General features: G+C 39.3%; 1 protein-coding gene across 1 annotated transcript in view; it reads left to right on the top strand.

The window, feature by feature from the left end:
* Positions 1-882: 882 nt before the first annotated feature.
* The window catches only part of LOC139720692 (probable flavin-containing monoamine oxidase A), a 32634-nt gene continuing 12289 nt past the window's right edge, over positions 883-21227 (top strand). The window contains exons 1-4 of the mRNA XM_071632047.1: positions 883-1279; positions 17113-17422; positions 18394-18481; positions 20494-20668. Of these exons, the coding sequence (XP_071488148.1) occupies positions 1130-1279; positions 17113-17422; positions 18394-18481; positions 20494-20668 (723 nt within the window). The 5' untranslated portion in view covers positions 883-1129. The remainder of the gene's footprint in view (positions 1280-17112; positions 17423-18393; positions 18482-20493; positions 20669-21227) is intronic.

Here is a 21227-nt window from a genome sequence, read left to right as displayed (position 1 = left end):
AAAAAACCTAAAGTAAAACAAAGAGATTGTAATAAAGTGTGGGTCCCACCGTATGAGAATCGCTCTGTCTTGGATATCTCAGCCCTTTCAAAACCAATTTCCTGTTGAATTCCTCATGGAATTACATGCTCTTTCATATTTCATAAGAGGTTTCTCATTATCTCACCAAAAAAATGTTAGAAACCTGAAATTAGGTCTCAACTAAAACTATACGATCCCTTTAAGATATCGAAAATACTTCTTTGCTGACATAATTTCGGCAAGATACTAGAGCTCGACTGTAGGGGGCTTTCGTCATGTTTGGAGACCGAGAGCATTGTGCATGTCATCGCTTTCTCAATAAATCTTTAATCTGCTCTTAGCCTCGGTCTTGTTGTTTTTTTTTTTTTCTTCTTTTCTCGCTCCCGTTGCTTCTACACCTTCGGTATAACGCTTATGTTCAAAACGATGTATATGGCCTAGACAGAAAACTGTTCACTCAGCCCGAACGCGGGATGAAGGTCCCAAGGAAAGCGTTGAGTGGTTTGAGGATGTAAATGGCTTGCAATCTTGAATTTCTTTAGATCAATCTCAAATCGTTGTACAACGTCCTGGGTTGGTACATAAAAAGATTCTGAGAAAAGAAAAGAAAAGAAAAGAAAAGAAACCCGCAAGCTTCGGGCAACAGTACGCGTCGAAGCCCCACAAAAATGTGCTGATTATTCAGACAATGTCGAACTAAACAGAGGAGAAGAAAAGCTATCCCAGGTAAACAAAAATCAGTGCGCCCGGGCTTTTACGGTAGACTGGAGTGAGAGAACGCTGAACAGAAGGGGAGGTCACGACTTGGTTGTCAGACCCCGCCGTGTATACCGCAGGCACAGTCTGGGATCTGCGGGTCTACGTACGTTGCTGCTTACTGAGGCTCGGACGATCAAATTTGGGAAGTACTCGTAGATCTCCATTCATTGGCGTGCTTCTTGCCGTCTCTCTTTCGTACGCCCAGTGCACAGATATCGAAGGTTACCCCAGGAGCGTGGCCTTTTTGGTGGCGTGCATCGAGTTTGACCAAATGTTCTTCTGATGGGTCTTGCGCTTTACACATTCATTGTTTCTCGCCTGTCTTGATGATATCATACTAATTGTAATTATGTCAACGAAGGTGGATACAATGACCATGGCTAATGGCTCGGTGTGCGGAACTTACACAACACCGATTGATACTTATAACATCAATCGCTATGTCACCGTGTCTTATACCAAGATGAAACGTCCTAACTCTGCCAAGCCTTACAAAATCGTGAGTATCACCTTTTAGCCATCGCATCACTTTTGGAAAGAGTTCCTTTACCCCCCGCTATGCATTATGTATATAAACTTTCGTTGGGTGTAGGTATAATTATAATAGTGGGGACACATAAAGAACTCTTGCCGCACTTTTCTTCAGCCTGATGGGTGTGATATAACAAACTGACAGTGGCGATTTTGACGCCATCAGTTATGCCATAGTAAAAAAGAAAAGTCGCACAATTACAGAAATGCGCGGCCGGATTCGTCTCAATCGTTTCGTCGCAGCATTTCTGCTGCTAGTTATCACGGTAGACAGTCTATCGAATCCCCACAGCTACACTTGAATGATATACAAATGTAAACTTGAAAATTTGGAGTTCCTATATGTCGCGATATAGGCCTCCTCAGCTCTGGAAAAGAAACTTTGATACCTACATGTTACCGAATGCATGAAATGTACAATTACTTTTTTAATGTTGTATGAGGTATATGATATGATTCTCTCAGACATGTATGCCTACATTGATGATGCCGTGTCAGGAAACTTTGCTTCTTTTCCGCTTTTCAGCAGTCTACGCTTCAATTACCTTCATCACTTAGGATATGTTACAAGCTCATATCAAAACGTTTCATGTGTTTTCCAGATATTATATTCATTTCCTTACGGGTAGCGCAAACAGATGCTTGGCAAAATGAACGATCTAATGAAAAATCACTTAGCTCGTGCACGATCGTTTCCCGCACGCGCTGCGCCTGAGGAAACCGTGTACTCGGAAGTTCGTTCGTTTGTTTGTTTGTTATGTCTTTATACAAACAAAAGCCATACCTCAAGGTGGTACAATCCTCCTACATGCTTTCCTTCACTAATCAAACACAACGGTGGTGCGATTAATCCTTCTATACTCCAATGCATGGTCTCACTCAAGTGATCGGTATAGAGGACCTATATATACCTCCTGAGGTCACGAGACCATGTCTAGAGGTAATACGTGATGCGATAAAACGAAATATTTTCCATGTAGCAGTACTGTAAAATTACACTTTGATTGTACATTAGTGACATTTAAAATCATCCTGTTCACCATATTACCTCTCACTGACGCTCGACACTCCTACCATCCCGGGATAGTTCCAAAGAGCTGCTGAAAGGGATTAATGCTTCAAGGTTCAAGGCTCAAGGGTCTTTCGGCCCGTGTCAATACTTTGATCATTTAAGAATACACAGGAGGGACACTTGATTATTACGCAACACTTGTCCACTTTGAGATGAATGTCTATAGAAGGTACATGACTAGTGAGACTATTCCTATTACATAAACTTGTAGCAAGGGAAACTTAGTTGCGCGCAATCAAAGTTGACCACACGAAATATGAAGGGTGTACTGTCCCACATTATTATCATAGGAGTAGATAAACCCGGTATTATATGTTCTTTCATCTTTGCTAATACTGATTTCTTCGAGAACACCTTTGGAAATATTAGTCACCCTAAGTCAAAACGAGAATTGTAACCATGTACAACCCCCCACAAAAACACTTTCCCTGTCTGTGGAGGGTGACAAATCGATAACGTTATAACAGTATTTTTAATTGTATTTTATTAGTTCATTATGTAATACGTGTTTAAAAGGACCAACACCTGGTTCTTTTAGCAACCTCATTGTGTACAACATTGCCATATTGTAGCTTTTTTTTGATAAGTAGTTTTAGAATACATAATCATTTATCCGTTATATATCATAGATTATATTCAATATGTTTTTTTTACATCGTTTAGAGAGTTACATGTGCTATGTATTAATATTGATGTATTAACATGTATTCAAACTTTTCTGTACATACGTTGTTGTTATAAATAAACTCAAACTCAAACTCAAACGCGACATTAGCTCCTACGACAATTGCTCCATTGTTAGTTTCCCCAAGAATTTATAGGATTGGGGTTTTAGATTTGGTTTTGATGTGAGGATTAGGGTTCAGGGTATAGAGTTATGTTTGTGGGCAGACTTTATGTTTGGCTTTAGGGTGTAAATATTTCTTGCAAGCAGTTATTGTCACAGGAGCAAATCGTCATCGAACCGTTGTCTCCAAGTTTCTGTCCAATTCTTTGAAATATTTCTTTCATTGCATTTCACTCGCCAGATAAGTCGGTATAGCGTCAATTCCTTTGAAACATATTTGGAAGTTTCTTTCTTCTTTATCTCCAAAGTACATGAAACCTCCCCCCCCCCCCCATTTTGGAATATTTTACCTTTGCTCTTTAGGTGGACGAACAGCTTAAGTTCTTGAAGATTTTTCTGTTGCCACACCCTGTATACAAGGGCGGGTAAACTCTTGAAGTGCCTTTATTGATGAACTATAACACAGCAGGTCTTCAGGTATTATATGGACGAGATTTGCTAACGCACCCATATTTGGTCTATCGACTTCACCCTCGGCTTATTCTGTTGAAGAGTTTCCGACAATAAACGCCAGAATAGTCGACAATTGCAAATAGAAAATACAGCGGCTTTGGCTGCATTAGACTCGCTCGAATCAACAAGTAAGTGATCCATCAATACAACTGAGGTTCACGGTCTCACTATTCAAAGAATACACGCGATGGAAGTATATAGGCCTATGCCTGATTCAGTGTCGGCATAGAATCCGAGGTAACGACAGTACAAAGAAAAAATCTAGATCCAAATCGTGATAATATACTGAGAACAGGCACAGAGGGTAAATCTTCTTCACGACCACTAGACCCCCGACGTCATAAAATTGTGCGAAGCGTCCTGTAAAAGAAAGTCCTGGATTCGGATCACCGCATCCCCCTCCCCCTCCCCCTCTCATTGTATCTTGTGATCCTGTTGCTGGAACTGATCTATTTTGACATACTGTACAGTTCTGGTTGAGGTGAGGATTTAGCTTTTACCGTTTTGCGAGATATTCAATAATCACTCTATGAGATGTCAAAGAGTATGCAATTCTAAGGGGTATCAAAAGATTGATTGTTGAAAATCAATTTGAAATGGCTGAGATAGACCTATATCCAAAAACAAGGTGAAACAAAGAGATCCTAATGAAAAGCGTGGCCTGTAGCCTTTTCATATTGTCACTTTTTGGGATATCTCAGCCATTTGAAAACCAATTTTCATTAACTAAACACACTCTTGAATCATTCCTAAAATCACATGCTCTTTCACATTTCATTAGAGGTTTCTCATTATCTCACTTAGGAATGTTATAAACCTGAATCCCCACCTCAACCGGTACTCTACAGTCCCTTTAAGTAAAACCTTATAACTTCCTAACTTTTAGAGTGACATTGCTCACAGAGAGTCAAGCAAACAGACAAGGAAACACACAATCAAAACTTTCGTCAAAAAATAAGCTCTTTGGAGGAGATAACAAGTTAAAAAAAGAGATAAAAAGTTAGCATTGTAGCCCATGTCCCATATCCATGAAAGTTCACTTCTTCTACAGCCTATTGATATCACATTTCACAATTTAGGTAACACTTTCTCCAGATTAAAAAATATGCAAAAAAGCAATAATTTTCACGTATTTAATTTCAATGGAATTCGCTAAGTCTCCAAGGAATGTACTAGTAATCGTAATCACCTTGGATAACGACGTTTCGCATTTCTGCTGTTCCAATACGTCATCACAAAGACCTGAATCATAAGGTGTGCACATGGTTATGGAATAACAACCATCTTTTGCGCGCGATTGATGTTTCGTCGAGACCCATAGACAGTCGTAATTTGGTGGATATCATACTGTTGTTGTTTTTTTTGCGTTCGGATGGATAAAACAAAATCAAGTTATTCCTTCATGGAATGATTTTCTCCATATTTTTCTCCAGAATGTCTCCTTACAATAAATGGTTAGAGAAGGTGTTGGTAGTTGCAATAGTTGTGGTTCTGTGGCATAGGGCCGCGCGGGACTCAAGATCGTGAGGTCTTTGGTTCGAGTCCTGTAGTAGTTGCGGTCATATTCCTTGGCAAGCCACATTATTATTAGCCAATCCCTCGGCGGAATGGACATAAAGCCGCAGGGCCACCAGAAGCTTGCTTATATTGCTGTAAGTATTTAAGTGCCTCAAAGTGGACAGATTTTGTACACATGAAGACCTTGTTGGACGAAGAGATTTTCTCCTGTGTCCATGCATTCTTCAAATAACAGTTGAAGAATAATATGACCTTGTGGAATGAAAAAAAGAAAGAAGAAGCGATGCATCAGCATGAGAAATAAATATATCGAGAATGGGAAATGAACAATTGTAGCCAAGGAAATTGTTAATGCGTGCATTGCATGCGCATTAAACTTTTCCCATTCTCCCCTGCATTGAATCTGTTTGTGGCCCTTCTCTTTGCATGGGGCACCTTTACCAATGTTTACGTCGTGCCGCGATCCGCTTTCATTTCGTTATCAAGTGACATTATCATACAGGTCATAACTGAGTTTATGGTTAAAAAAAAAGAATAAAAGGAAATAACGAGGGCTCTCATAACATCATGCCCTGGATGCCTGATGTTGAATCCTTTCACTTTTCTAACATTCCTTTTTATCTCGATGTTTGTCCCGACATCACGTGACCAGGCAGGGCAGTGTCGACAGAATTATATATCTCCCAGTCTCTTTCCGACGGCCCACGCAAATCTTAAAGCATGAAAGTGATAGTTAACACCATCATTACCACTAAAGGAGATATAGTGCTTCAGCTGCATCTACGGCAGTGGTATTCTATCATAGTGGTCCAGGAAGGGTTAAATCTGAACTGGCAGGACGCGGATCAAAGTGTATAGAATTCTAATTTTGTAGATTCCTATTTCTAAAAGAGTTTCGAAGTGATGGGTATGTAACATTGGTGGAAGTGAGGATTGGGCTTTAATTTCTTCTTTTTTTTTGAGATGCCAAGAAACCACGTATGAAATAGTTCAGAGCATTTACCATTCTAAGTTTATTTCATGAAAATCGGTTTGGAAAGGCGGAGACATCCAAAAACTAAGTCAAACAAAGTGATCGTAATAAAAGGTGGGTACTGCCTTTTATTAGGATTGCTATATTTTGGATATCTCCGTTATTTCAAAACCAATTTTCATCAAATAAACATTGAATTCCTCTTGAATTAAATCTTCTTTCTCAGTTTCATATAAGGTTTCTCCATCTCACCACAAAAAAAAAAACTAGAAATCTGAAGTTTGGTCTCAATCAATTATACAATCTATCAAAACTTCTTGTCACATACGTTTGTCATTATGGGTTATTATGCGGGCTCATCTCATAAATTCATATAGCAATTAACTGTTCTGCTGGAATGGAGCTTGTTAAACAACATCTTTTTTTTTGTTCGTAAAATGAATCATTATCTTGATCACGTCGTACATCTGTCCGTTGTAGTCAGTAAACAGTATAATTATGTAGTCAAATTACAAAATACCTAGGTCTTCTTCACATTTTTAGCTGCTGTGCATTGTTCTTCGTTTGCTCTTACCTCGACTTGAATACCCCATGAGGGGGTACATTGTTGCAATTTCCATGTCCGGGTTCCGTAAGAACTGAGTTATTTGAAGGATACATTCACGGTCTGGTAGGCCGAGTTGGTTACCAATAATGTGCATTGTAGAACCAGTGGGGGTGCGTGTATGAGTGCTTATTGTGTTGTATGTGTATGTAATAATTATGTGCTCATGTACTTTAGGTGGCGCCATGATAATTATGCAGCATTCTAGAAACTTACTTTGCGTGTATGCGTGAGTCCTATCCAAGATGCAAGCGCCTGCTCGTTACAAAGGGACGTAGTGTGCTACTCCATTTGTCGTGAGAAATTAAAGGACAAGTTAATCACCTTCATGTACATTTAAGGACTGAGAGAATGCAACAATCGTTAGTAGAACACACAGTGAAAGTTAGAGGAAAATCAGACAATGTGTTCAAAAGTTGTGATTTTTTTGAAGTTTCTGTGCAGTTGCTGCTGGATAAGAAGACTACAACAGTGTATGATGTCACATGCGTAGAATGATAATAAAGAAAATATGAAGGGAATTCAACAAAATTTCATATTTTGAAAGAAGTACCTCTTGTGCACATTCCCTCGACTCGTATAACTGACATATATTGAGTGTAATATCATATTCCCCCTACCCTCTGAAAGAGGCAAGTCGATTATTCTTTTATTATGCAAAAAAGAGTGAAAATATGTTAAATTTTCTTTATTTTTTCTTTATATTGTTAACTTATGTGACATCACAAGCTATAGTAGTCTTCTCATCCAGCGATGTCGGCACTGAAACTCCAAAAATTCATAACTTTTGAACGGATTGTGCGATTTTCCTCAAACTTTCATTGCTGTATTCTATATGGATACTGCTGCATTCTCTCAATCCTTGGATGTCTATGAAGGTGAACTTAGTCCTTAAAACTGTCATATCTTGCAGTTACTGGTTCATACTGGAATCTCTGCTCGGCTGCGTCATCGTGAAAGAGTGTATGATTCCCAAACAATGAAAGTGAGTGACTCTACACATACAGTAGTTGATGGCATGAAGGGCGTGAAGATTGTTGCAGACATATAGTCAGACAGACAGACAGACAGACAGACAGACAGACAGACACCAACACACACCCATTCATATATAATTTACATTTATTTTTGTGAGTGTCGTGTGTATGTATGTATGCATGAATGTATGTGTGTATGCATATATGCATACGTGTTTGAGTGTGTGTATGAATGTTTTCGCGCGCAACAGAGAAAGGTACCAGGTACTGTGTTGCTGTACATCGATTATATTTTGTTAGATTAATGTTACTCAAGTAATGACGGTTGTTGCAGAGTTCTGCTTGTAATTTTGGCAGTAACCTTGACGATCGGCGTACAACAGAGACAGGGAAAGGTGCGGGTGGTTCTTGAATAGATGAGTCAAGACAATCTGCCTTATAAGGCCTGTATACTAAATAGAAAGGAAGTAGATATGCGGGCTTTACTGCAACGTTTTATGATTGAAGTTCAGGTTTTACAATGAAGTTTCATGTCAGACGAGGATGGTATATTTCAAACCGAGCAGAAAGTGGCTCTGCAAAACTATTAAAGGATTCCTCACGAATCTCCTATCATGATTAACCCCCATAAAAACGAACAAACAAACAAACAAACAAACAAACAAACAAACGAACAAACAAACGAACAAACAAATTTTGAAGCACTCTGATTTCCGCTGCCAAATTTCCAAAGTTGAAGATATTAGGAAGACTGAACGCAGGAATTGAACAAATCACGTGATAATATTTCTGATGACGACATTACATTTCATACCTGGCTGTATATTATATAATGTAGGCCCTAATGTTATCTTTATGGATTAGAGTCCCAAAATTTGTATGTGTTTTGAAGATTGTCACACATTTTCAGCAAGAGGTATATAAAGGTACAGAGGTGTCTTTTCTCAATGCATTTTCGCTTCGTTTGCGTAATCTAAACTCAGGCACATGTTGCTCTCTTTTTTATCATTTTTCTTTTTTTAATCTTGAGCCCTCAGTATTTCATCTGTTTCAGCGGAGAGGTTATAAGCTCTTCCGTTTACGAGCACTGCATTGTTGCTGACTTTTATCTGCCAGTGGCCTTTCATTGTGAGTAGAGTGTGTGCAAAATCGGAGTAAAATGCAGTGGTGTGCGCCGAAGCCAAAGAAAATAGTGTGATGTTTACAGGTTCCTGCATAGATATTCAAAAGGACACGACCTGCTGCTGTTGTATATACCAAGATATGCGATATGCTTCGCTGCAGTGTTGATTTTGTGCTCAAGAAAATATTTGATGCACTGTGATGCATTGCCTTTCTTTTTTCATTGTCACAGTCGGACAAACATGGCGGCTGGATGGACCAGATCATGGTATAACCAGAACAGGTCACTCGTATGGCGCAAATCCCCTGCAAACGCCATTTAATATACATGGTCACTAAAACGCCACAGAACTCCATTAAAACGAATCACACTATTCGCTTTTACTGTCCCAAAAATATCGCTCGCAAGTTACAAAATGAACAAGCTCTGGCAAAAATATACCCTCCCTCGTGGAAGTAAGTAATTAAGCGAAACAATGAATGTGTTCTGTTTATGACTTAGTAAAACTGACCACTAACTTAACTTAAAAAAGATTTATCATTACACATTATAATTACATAATTTTATATATAAATTTCCATACCGAACGGTTGCCGACGATAAATAGAAATCTCGACTCTTTGGTAACCTTTGATACATATCATTACAAATGGCTTTGATACTTCACTTACTGTTCAAATAGGACCTACATACAAAGTAGAATGATCTACTCCATGGGAATATTTCAGTTATCCTCGATACAAAAATTCAGGTTTTAACTATTTCTCAGCTCTGCATCGACACTCGGCTCCACACGAAATGTGTACGGCTGTTTTTAGAGTGATAATTTGCACTTCTATATAAGGGACTTAAAGTTCCAACGAAATATATGTACAAGCGGTTAGCTAAACAATGATATCAAATCGAGTTCCTTGGCAATGGTACCTGTCGATTTGTAGTGTACATAGCATCACATGTGTTTTCATTTAATGTTCTGCAACGACAGACGGACTGCTATATCTCATCGCACCTGGCAATTTAGAGTACTCAGTATAGATTTTCGATATCATGTGATAGTATGTGGTACTTAATGTATATAACAACATTGTAGCGTGATGATTTCAAGGAGTAGCACGAGTTTATTGTTTAGCAAAGTGAAACATGCCCGTGTGTAAATATCAACTCGAAAACCAGAAGTGCAAACAGTTCAATGCATTCTATGTAAACAGTGGTAACAATGGAAGGTATTCAAGCATGATACTAAAGGCAATGCATCAAAGTCATTTGCACGTGAAATAATAACAGTTGTGCGCCGTTATGGTGTGTGCTCGTGGCGCCATTAAAGGTAATGTGCGTACTTTTCACAAGAGTTAATTCACATTGTTACTTTTGGGCTCCAGTACCGAACGTATATCTTGAATTTCGTCATGATATAGGTATCTAAATAGCTCATCTTTCAGTTAACAAGACTCATATTTGCATTCGTTATTTGTCTTATCCAATGAATACGCCGTAGATAAATTATTGTCATTAACATATATTGGTAGATTACTTTCAGCTCTGTGCTAATCGTCCTGTTATCCAGTATGCCTACCCAGTAGGAGCCTCACAGTCATATACAAAATCCCAATTTCTTTCTAAACATTTTGTCCCAGGGAATTTTGTTGCAGGGTATAAGCGTATTATTATCATAAAAATCTATTAAAAACATCCAAACGCGCTCATTTGCAAGAAATCATGTCTACTAAAATGACATAAATGAACAGCTTCTGCAATTACTGTTGAACCATGTTTCCGTTTCGAAAAAAAAGCTAAGCTCTATGGTCCTACATCAGTTCTCTTAACGCTATGTAATGCAATATCAATATAAAGATATGAAAGGATTAAGGCTGAAAAGAAAAGTCGATGGATTCGAAATGAAATTAGGTGAGTGATCGAATTCACTCAAAATTTCCCAAAGACGGCTATAGTGTTATAGATATTCATTTTATGGTAAATGTTCTGTTAGCATGGTTATTTTAGTTCAAAGATATCGTAATATTGACCGTATAATTCTCCAAACTATCGTCTACTAGAGTGTCTTGCCATGCAGGTGAACATAATCATACAGTGTGAAAAGCCATCAAAATTTGATAATTTCTGAAATGAAGCCACCAACCACCAATGAACAATATGTCATAGGATGTAAGTTGTGCAATATGCCATTTCGCCTAGTCAGCACCGGTACAGCAGTGTTTCTAGTTTATAGCTTTACTTTCCAGAGTCAAAGAAATCACTCGTTTCCCTCCCCATGTTATGACCAGTAGCAATCATGTAACGCATGCATCACATGACTGATAGAAAGCTTGATGATTCGACGTCTTAAAGGGATCGTACAGTTTTGGTTGAGACCTAACCTTGGGTTTCTATAACATTTTGGGGTGAGATTATGAGAAACCTCTTATGAAATATGAAAGAGCATGTAATTCCAAAAGGAATTCAACGTTTATTTTATGAAAATTGGTTTTGGAATGGCTGAGATACCCAAAACAGAGCAATTCTGATAAAATGTGGGACCCGTCTTTTATTACGATCGCTTTGTTTCACTTTATTTTGGGATATCTCAGCCATTCCAAAACCGATTTTCATCAAACAAACTTTGAATTCCTTTTAGACAGGTACGCTCTGTACTATTTTACAAACGGTTTCTTGATATCTCGCAAAAAGTTAAAAGCCTATAATCTCACCTCTACCAATACTGTACCATCCCTTTAATAATCAGACCCTGTCTTCTATACCCCACCTAACCAATCTAGTCGCCGAGTTATTACAGATATTCATCAACCCATGGCGGTAATGACTTCTCCAAATGCTTCAGGCTTGTAACCTTGCCACTTTCACTTAAAATTGTCGCTATCTTTTTTTTTGTTTTTCTCTCTCTCTTTCCACTACGAGGCACGTTTGCATCCCCCCTAGACAATATTACAAACGAGAGTCGAATAGATCCTTATATGATAATATACACTTGTACTTCTCTTGAATTGATGGTACGCGTTTGTCATGGACTAAGCCATGGCGGGTCAACAAAAGGCAACCGGCAAAATTTTGAAGTGATTTTCTGACAGGATGTACGATGAAAGACTTCCAGGATCTCGATTTTAAATGATGTTGTTTCAATTTGTTGATTATAATCCTTGAGGGTGACTTGATTTTTAAGAGGAAGAAATCATGCTATTAGTAACTCATCATTTTTCATCGCGAAACGACAAAAGTTGTCAATTCATGTATTTCTGTCAACAATGGTCCCAAGGTACTCGCAAAACTGTCAGTGGTCTCCTATAAATTATACGGTAGATGTATGTGATGGTGTTGCCATTCGTAATATGAGGAACCGTTACAATGATTTGATGTGAATGGCGCGATCGAATGAAACTGAATTCGGGTTACGTGGCTAACGCACGTCACTTTAATATCAAAGTGCAATGTTCCGAATAAAAAGACACTTATTACTTCCTTGTAGATAGCTCAAAAGGGAAGAAACATTGTGCTTTGGTATAGGCAAATATCAGGAAATACAGTGCAAAGACAGATGATCGTGTGTTTGATTGCATGTGTGCAAACACAACCTCAGAATACTGATTTTCGAAGAATTCAGTTACACAGGTAGTGTTCAAAGTAGATACAAAAACAAGAACGTCTAAAACAGCGTTCAAAGTACACGACAAGCGTTGGAAACATTAAAAAAATAAACATTCATTGTCTGCTTTATCCTTTAAAAATCATCACTATACACCCTCTGAACAACTCGAGGGAAAATGGCACGGGGAAAGTAATGAAAATCAGATTCATCAGCGTTTTGTTTTCCTTCTTAGATATTTACCTTGTACAGTAAAATAATTCTCATCACTGCAGATTACCGATAGTCACTGGTAGTCTTTTAAAGGTATAACACAGCAGTACGTTAACGCGGTTTCGAAAAAGGAAAATGATATTGATTGGTTCGTTATTTGGAGAATCCCTTCATCTAAAGCAAATTCTAAATGTCATATATTCATGCATTATTTGCTATTGAATGAATGAGTGAATGAATGAATGAATAAATATATAGGTAGATAGGTAAATGAAGGAAGTAATAGATTGAATAATTAACTTAATTAACAAGATAATCAATCCTCAATTCCTCTTTTTTCAATTCATGCATCTATCTTTTATAAATTCATTCATTTACTCTGCTTTTCTCACATTCACACTTTGCACTATCAGCCAGTCCGCAGCGCTAACGAAATCGCACGTATTTATTCAAGTCATATGCATGGCTGAGCGGTGCTTGCATATGTAATGAACAGATACATGGTCATGAATAAATCCGTGTAAAACGAGTATTTCTTGTCAGTTTTCGACACTTTTAGCATCGACTGAAAGAGAAAACATCAAAAAATATGCTCATGATAAAAATAAAACGGAAAAGAAGAATATAGAATATCAAAATCTTTCTCGAAGTTCGGTATTGTATTCAAAAATATTCCTTCACGTTTGACGCCAAAAACTAACCTGAAATCTTCCGTGCCCCTCTAAAATAACAATTATGGTGAAGACTATGTCCACTAAATTATATTGTATCACATTAAGGGCACATTTTCTCATTTCTATTTCAATACCAGTCAGGAACTAGCAAAATTCAGAGAAATGTCTAGCGTCGAGTTCAAAAAAATTACCCTCGCGTTCGCACCGGAATTCCGGGTCTGTGATTGGTCGAAATCTGTCGCAAGACGCGACGTGTCGCATTGCGTAGTATCCATCGGCTGCTGACTCAATGCTGTCGGCTACGAGCTTTGAGGTTAAAGGCATAGTTTACCATTTGCAGATAAAACAAAAAAACAGCATTAGTGCTTTAAAACAGTTCTAAAATGCGAGTTAGGGATAGAAAAACCACTGTAAAAAAACTGAATCCGTACAATCGATGATAAGTATTGCTAAATACACAAAATGTGAACAATAGTTTTGATAAGAATGCTTCCAGATTAAACCGTCTACAGCTGCGGTTTATTGAGAAAAATACTGATATCTCCATATATTTGAGGTTTTATTGCGAAAAGTTTATAGTATAAGATGTTTTGTGATACAACAGACCTACACATATGTATCAAGTGTGATATCTTGAACTTTTTAAATATCACTGCTCCCAAATGTAAACTGGACCTTTAAATTAAATGACATGTCGCCTGTAAGTCCTGAACCTGCATTCAATACACACATGGATACATGTATGTGCAGGTTAATCTGTACTGGAAAGAACAATAGAGTAAAGCAATTCTGGTTCATGGGGCAAGGTAAAGTGCCCCCAAAGGATTTACATCCAAAAATAATTGTTCAGGACTAATAGTATATTCATACTCTTTACAGATGTTACAAAAAAACATTTCCCACTTTTGGTTCTTAATAGTTCAAAAACTATATATCAGATAAAACTGTCATTGATATGAGTAAGAGCTGAATAGTGTACAATTTAGTTGGAGGTGATATGAAAATGAATGCCTATATTAGTTTCATGATATCCATGATTTATTTCAATGTTAGGTTCCAGATTTTCATCGAATTTTAACCCTCAGTACAAAACTTGAACTTTACACAGGAACCAATGATGTGTATGTGAGTGTGTGCTTACAATGACCCTGGACAATGGACATGGCTACCACCTGTTCAGAGCTCTGCTGCAAGGCACATGAATGCTTTATCAATTATTCATGTGGATTGCCCTGAGCACTGTTAGTCTGAATTCTTGACACAGTGTGAAATACATGCACATGAAAGAAGTATATAGCACATGTTTCCATGTGCTTGCACACACCACATTTCAGATTGAATAAAGACGAGCTGCGATAGTGGAATTCCTCATGAAGCATTCCAATCCTGGTCGACGACCATTGTCTGGGTATCAACAACATACTCCTATACACACCAATAACCCCTGTGCAAAGTTAAAGTTTAGTACATAGGGTTGAAAATAGAGCAAAATCTGAAACCTAACTGAAAAATCAATATTGAATTAACAAACCTGAACCATGCTTTCATTTTCAAATTACCTCCAACAAAATTGTACACCATTCAGCTACTGCTCATATCAATGTTATTGTTATCTGATATATAGTTTTTGAACATAAGGGCTTTTTACACTTGTGTTTCTTAACCCCGGACTTTCTCTGACCCAGGACTATCTTTAGTCCCGTACCAATTTTTTCAGCTTTTTACACTCGCCAATTAGTCCCGTACTATCTCTTGTCCGGGGCTAAGGAGAAAACTGACCTTTTTACACTCGTATTTCTTAGCCCCGGACTCTCCAAACCACATGAATATTCATAATTACGCTGTGTACTGTACACGTACACGCACGCACCGGCAGCACTCGATTACCTCGTTTCTGATTGGTCAGTGAGGGTCGGACTTCGTCTCCGTCGCTTAGCCCCGGATTATTTTTTTCGTTCTGTTTACACTCACTTGCTAACCCCTGCTATTTTGCAGGGCCAGATAAGGGCTTTTTACACTTGTGTTTCTTAACCCCGGACTTTCTCTGACCCAGGACTATCGTTAGTCCCGTACCATTTTTTTCAGCTTTTTACACTCGCCAATTAGTCCCGTACTATCTCTTGTCCAGGGCTAAGGAGAAACCTGACCTTTTTACACTCGTATTTCTTAGCCCCGGACTTTCCAAACCACATGAATATTCATAATTACGCTGTGTACTGTACACGTACACGCACGCACCGGCAGCACTTGATTACCTCGTTTCTGATTGGTCAGTGAGGGTCGGACTTCGTCTCCGTCGCTTAGCCCAGGATTATTTTTTCGTTCTGTTTACACTCACTTGCTTGGCACCGCAATTGCGGGTGCTAACCCCTGCTATTTTGCAGGGCCAGATAGTACCGTACTATCGGTGGGGCTAGCCCACTTTGGCAAAAACGAGTGTAAACAGAAAGTGGGCTAAGGATAGTCCCGTACCAACGGTGGGGCTAAGGCCTCCCCCCCCCCCCCCCCCCCCCTTAGCCCCACCGTTGGTCCGGGGCTAAGCAAAAATTTACAAGTGTAAAAAGCCCTATAGTACCGTACTATCGGTGGGGCTAGCCCACTTTGGCAAAAAGGAGTGTAAACAGAAAGTGGGCTAAGGATAGTCCCGTACCAACGGTGGGGCTAAGGCCCCCCCCCCCCCCTTAGCCCCACCGTTGGTCCGGGGCTAAGCAAAAATTTACAAGTGTAAAAAGCCCTTAAGTGGGAAATGTTTTTTTTTTGTTGTTGTTGTAAAAGACGACATACACACGCATGCACAGGTGCAAGATGTAATATAATCTCTAGACCAAACAATTGCATGACAATGCATACCTTCGAAATAATGACACACACTTGCGACTCGCACAAGTGTAGTCTCACTTTACGACGTCACATCGCTCTCACGCGTGTTCATTCACTACCCCACTTCCGGTAAGAAAACATAATTTGCCCTGTTTTCAACAGGAAAATTCACAACCTTAAAAATGGTGCCCCTCTTCGTTTTTTAATCGATCATAGTCGCTCAAGTTTCACGATTGTGAAATCGAAGAAACTACGGAGATCCATTTTCTAACCATTTGCTAACTTGACAGGTAGCATCCCTAAACACAGGCAAAATAATCATTTACTTTGATGCTAAAATGTACTACTATATTGAGATAAGAAATAGGGAAATTAGGTATCAAATTAATGAGCATAATCAGCTCTATAACTTACCCAACCATCCTGGGTCAAACAATGCAGTGCGAAAGCTATGAAAGCTGTTTTTGCGACCTCTGCAAAAACTCTCGCAAAGTATCGCGAAATCTCGTCAGTCTCAAGGGCACCAACTGCGCAAACGTGATTCTGAATAAAATTGCCGTTCGTGCCTCATTATTGCACGCGCTGCGGACTGACTGCTGGGCATGATTCAAACTTGATCTCAAAGTTTATCTCAGACAAAGATGATGTAATGAGAGACACTGCACCAAAGTTTTCCCATTTGTCTCATCGCTGCAAAAGGTGGTTAAGTGACCGGTGTGATAGAGAAATGGTCACTTACGGTTTTGTTCATGACGTTTACGATTTATGCAAGACTCACCTGTGGTAAAAGCCCCACCCCCATTTCCCTCCCTCTCCCTATTCTCGTTTCCGCCGGTCATTCATCGAGGCGTGATGTAATTATGAAGAAAACATGTTTCTTTCTTATATTTCCCATGCTAATTTCTGGATGGTTCATTTCACGATACAAACAGGAGGTGATCACGGGCGATGATGACGAAGCAAAGTCTCGAGGCAGCACAGACTCATTTGACCAGTACTTTGACCGGCCCATCGCCAACGGCGTCGGAATGCACGATGAGGACTTTATCTCCCCGGTCGACGCCGGGGCACAGATGTCCGCTCCACCGACCTCGCTGTCCGATCACCTCGGCAACGGCTACCCAGAGCCCGAACCACCGCTAGATGTGGTGGTCGTAGGGGCGGGCTTATCGGGTCTGACGGCGGCATACACGCTGAAGAAGAAGCACCCAAATCTAAAGCTGGTGGTGCTCGAAGCAAACTGTACGTTCTCCCGTCGTATCTGTCTCCTAATATGATTACTAGGTTACCATGGTTACCGTTCGTTATTCCCAAGGGTTGTTTATAATCCGAATATGATAAAAAGTTCGTTATTCTGAAAATGAAATTTAAGGCTCGTTCTCCAGAATTCTCGTTAATCAGAAAATGGGGAAAAAAGTTCATAATTCTGAAGGTCCATTAGTTTGCACATTCTTTTCATTTTCGGATTAAAGAGCCTTTGGAATAACGAATCTTACATCATTTTCGGCATAACGGACCTTCGGAAAACGAACCTTATTTCATTTTCTTATTAACGAACTTTCGCAATAATGCCACAAATGTTCTGATTAACGAATCCTATATCATTTAAGGATTAAGGAACACCTCGGTATGGGGACTTTGTGTCTTTCGGAATAACAAGCCTTCGGAATAGCGAACCTTATTTCATATTCGGATTAACGAACGTTCGGAATAACAAACATCTCTCCATTATGAGAAGTCATATACAATTATTACAATAACCGTCATCCTGTCCTCCATAGAAACCATCAAATTCATGTGCACAAGTATTTACTCGCCCTACAACTAAAATCATCGGAAGGTACTTCACCGGTGCTTAGCTCCGATAGAGTCATTATGGAATACCTTCTTAACATCCTGCATTCTCACAATGACCATTTAGCTAAGTTTCACCAATACGAGGTGGATTCGAATCTGAAAAGGATGTCGATGTTAAATCTGCTTGTTTGATATTGCTCATTGGATGAGGCATGCAGACGCTTCTCTATTTCGATCACCCTGTCATACACAGCTAAAATTCATCCGTCCATTTGACCATTTTTATCATACATATACACAAACTAACAATTTTTTTTTTTGAGTCATTGAAACATACTGAGACGACGGTTTATAGAACCCTTAATTGACGTATATGTTTGCTTCTTCGTGTTTTATCGCTACTATGTTTGATATAGCCCACGTTGGCGGACGCACGCTGTCTCCCATGATGAACACAGCTACTGGAACTCGGCGGTTTGACCTCGGTGATCAGTGGGTCAGCACGTAAGTGAGCGAAAAGACTTCGACAAATTTGTCTAACAAACACACATTCTGTAAATACAAATTGATCGTGGAGCAAAATGATAAGGCCATGTTTCTAGAGGGATGAACGAACCTCTGACTGACTGGAACTTCGTTAAACTGTCGTTGTACTGCCTCACAGCTCCCCGATTTGTATGGCCTAATGTATGCAGACTTCACTGTTCTTTAAATGAAATCCGAATCGTTAAAATGAGCCTTATACAAACAGGAATCGACATCGATCATGGGTGATTATAGAGGGCTTAATGAGACTCATCCAAGCACAAAGTAGGGCATGTTAGGTGAATGGCAGGCTCCTATCATGCCTATAGTATAGTTTCAACGTGGGGGCACATATTGAAATGTATGTGACAGTCATGTATCCTATAGCCTCTCAATGCTTCGCTATAATCTTGGTTAGCAGTATGATCCAGTCAAGACGTTCGTTGAAATTTCGTTGCAATTTTTCCCCAAAAGTATTAAGTCGACTCAATTTGTTCACGAGAGGAATTGAATTGGAAACACACGTCCAATCGTCATACCCTTTCACAACTGTGCCAACTACGTAGGCATAGCCGTACCAAAAAACCCCACACTTACAGACGGGGGTGGTGGTGGTGGTGGCGGTGGTGGCGGTGGTGGTGGTGGTGGGGGGGGGGGGGGGGGGGGTGTCTACATACCAGTGAGAAAGAGAATACCTGGTACTGGTACGTACTGTAACTCCGTTTAACTGGGAAAGTATGCCAAAATTGGCAGAGATATAACTAAATAAACTTGCTGCAGGCATTTCATTTCCATTCAATGTCAGCGCAATGCAGGGCGTAAACGTTTCTGTGTCAAAATGTCATGTTGCTGGAGGGCAAAATAATCTACCGGTAGTCGTTACCTGTTCTGAATAAGATATTAAGTATAGATGACATATAGCTGATCTCTTTTAAAAGATCAGCTACGCTGTGAATAAGCAAAGAGCACAAAATCATCCTTGCATGGTGTTGACTCGAACGTGAAATATAAAAAAAAAATCTATGTACCCATCTTTTTTTTTGAGCATATGGCGTCTTTTTTTTTTACTTCCTTTGCATACTCAAAAAGAACAACAAACAAAGGAACAAATAGCCAATCAGAACAGACTCGTAATATCGATGATGAGGATGAAGTTCAGGGCATCTGGGTTACTATGTTTGTGGGGAGAAGTTATGATTGGCTATGCATGCAGATATTTCATGGGAGCGAATGTCATGGAATCAGATATATCTCATACTTCTTTGTAGTAGCGTTTGCTCTCAAATTAGGAAAGTGACAGCGGTAACAGCTTCAATCTTCTAGACATAATTGACAATAGTAAGGGGTACGGGATGCCGATGTATAGTCGAACCTCAGGCTGGCTATGGATATGGAAGCAAAAATAGGCCTAAGGGATACTATCGAGAAGACAAGATAATTCCTCGTCATTTCGACTCGGTCTGAGAAGACGAGAAGACGAGAAGTCGTGATCTGAAATCTCTTTATCATCTCCTGTTAGGATCAAGAAGGGGTGAAAACGAGAGCCAACAAAATGTCTCTCTCATTTTTTCTTTCGCGTGGCTAGGAATTGTCTCGTTTTCGCGATGGCATTTATACCGTTTGTCCACCCACTCCCCCCCCCCCCCCCCCCCCCGAAATTACAACTGGACCCTCCGCAATGGTAACTTCAAAAATAGTGAATCAAACCATATACAATTTCAGGGTATGAAACCATAACTTTCATCATACTGAAAACCTCATTCTTTATTTTTTTTTCGGGGGGGGGGGGGGGGAACATACTGTATAAAATTTCCACTTATCAGAGCCCGTAGCTATTCTCTCACACCAGAGTTCGGAAATCATGGATGGCTAGTCTGGAGAGCCTGTTTTGTCTTTCCTTCAAAACTTGCGCTATTATTTTTTATGTAATATTGTTATAGGAAAAGTGTGAAATAGATTTTAATTAGAATTGAAAACGCTTATCCTCCTAGAGAACAGAGGACAATCCTGGAGCTGCTGGACGAACTGGAGCTGGAGACGTACCCAGAGCACAAGGAGGGCAAGAACATCTTGATATACCCTGACGGCAGCAGGGAGGAGTACTCCGGAAACATCTATCCCATCAACCCATTCCGAAGACTGGACATCAGCTCCTTCGAGTCACGGGTGAGGCCATCTTATATATAGGTGCCTTTGATCTTAACAGGATATGATGACGACGATGACAACAATAAGAACAACAAGAACAACAAGAACAACAACATTTATGATGATAATGATAATAACAATTATGATAAAGATAGTATTGATAATCGTTATTTTTGTTATTTTTATTATTATTATTATTATTATTATTACCATTATCAATATCATTGTTAATAATGATAACAACAACGTGATAATAAATACCGTTATCACTGTTATCATTATTATTGCTCTATCATAAAAAAATGTGATATTGTGCATGTCATATTATATTACGTCGAGCTGATAAGATGATAAAAAAATGAGGGGGAGGATTGAAACACTTAGGTCATGGTGGCTTGTTCTCAGAGTTGAATAATCTAAAACTACCCCCGTTTCTACCTTCTGGCCATTGAAAAGAGGAATTGCTAGTAGTGCACCTGTAATCCTTCTCTACATATTATATTCCAAAAAGTACAGACATACAGGTGTAGAAACAGTCTACTTGAACTCGTATATCAAATTCAGTTAGTTTAATGTG

The sequence above is a fragment of the Diadema antillarum genome, unplaced genomic scaffold (genome assembly GCF_040938485.1).
Source record: "Diadema antillarum isolate AM-2024a unplaced genomic scaffold, OU_Dant_1.0 scf00000131, whole genome shotgun sequence".
NCBI lineage: Eukaryota > Metazoa > Echinodermata > Echinoidea > Diadematoida > Diadematidae > Diadema > Diadema antillarum.
Note: the sequence above shows the minus strand (reverse complement) of the source record. Positions and strands in the feature narration are given on the sequence as shown.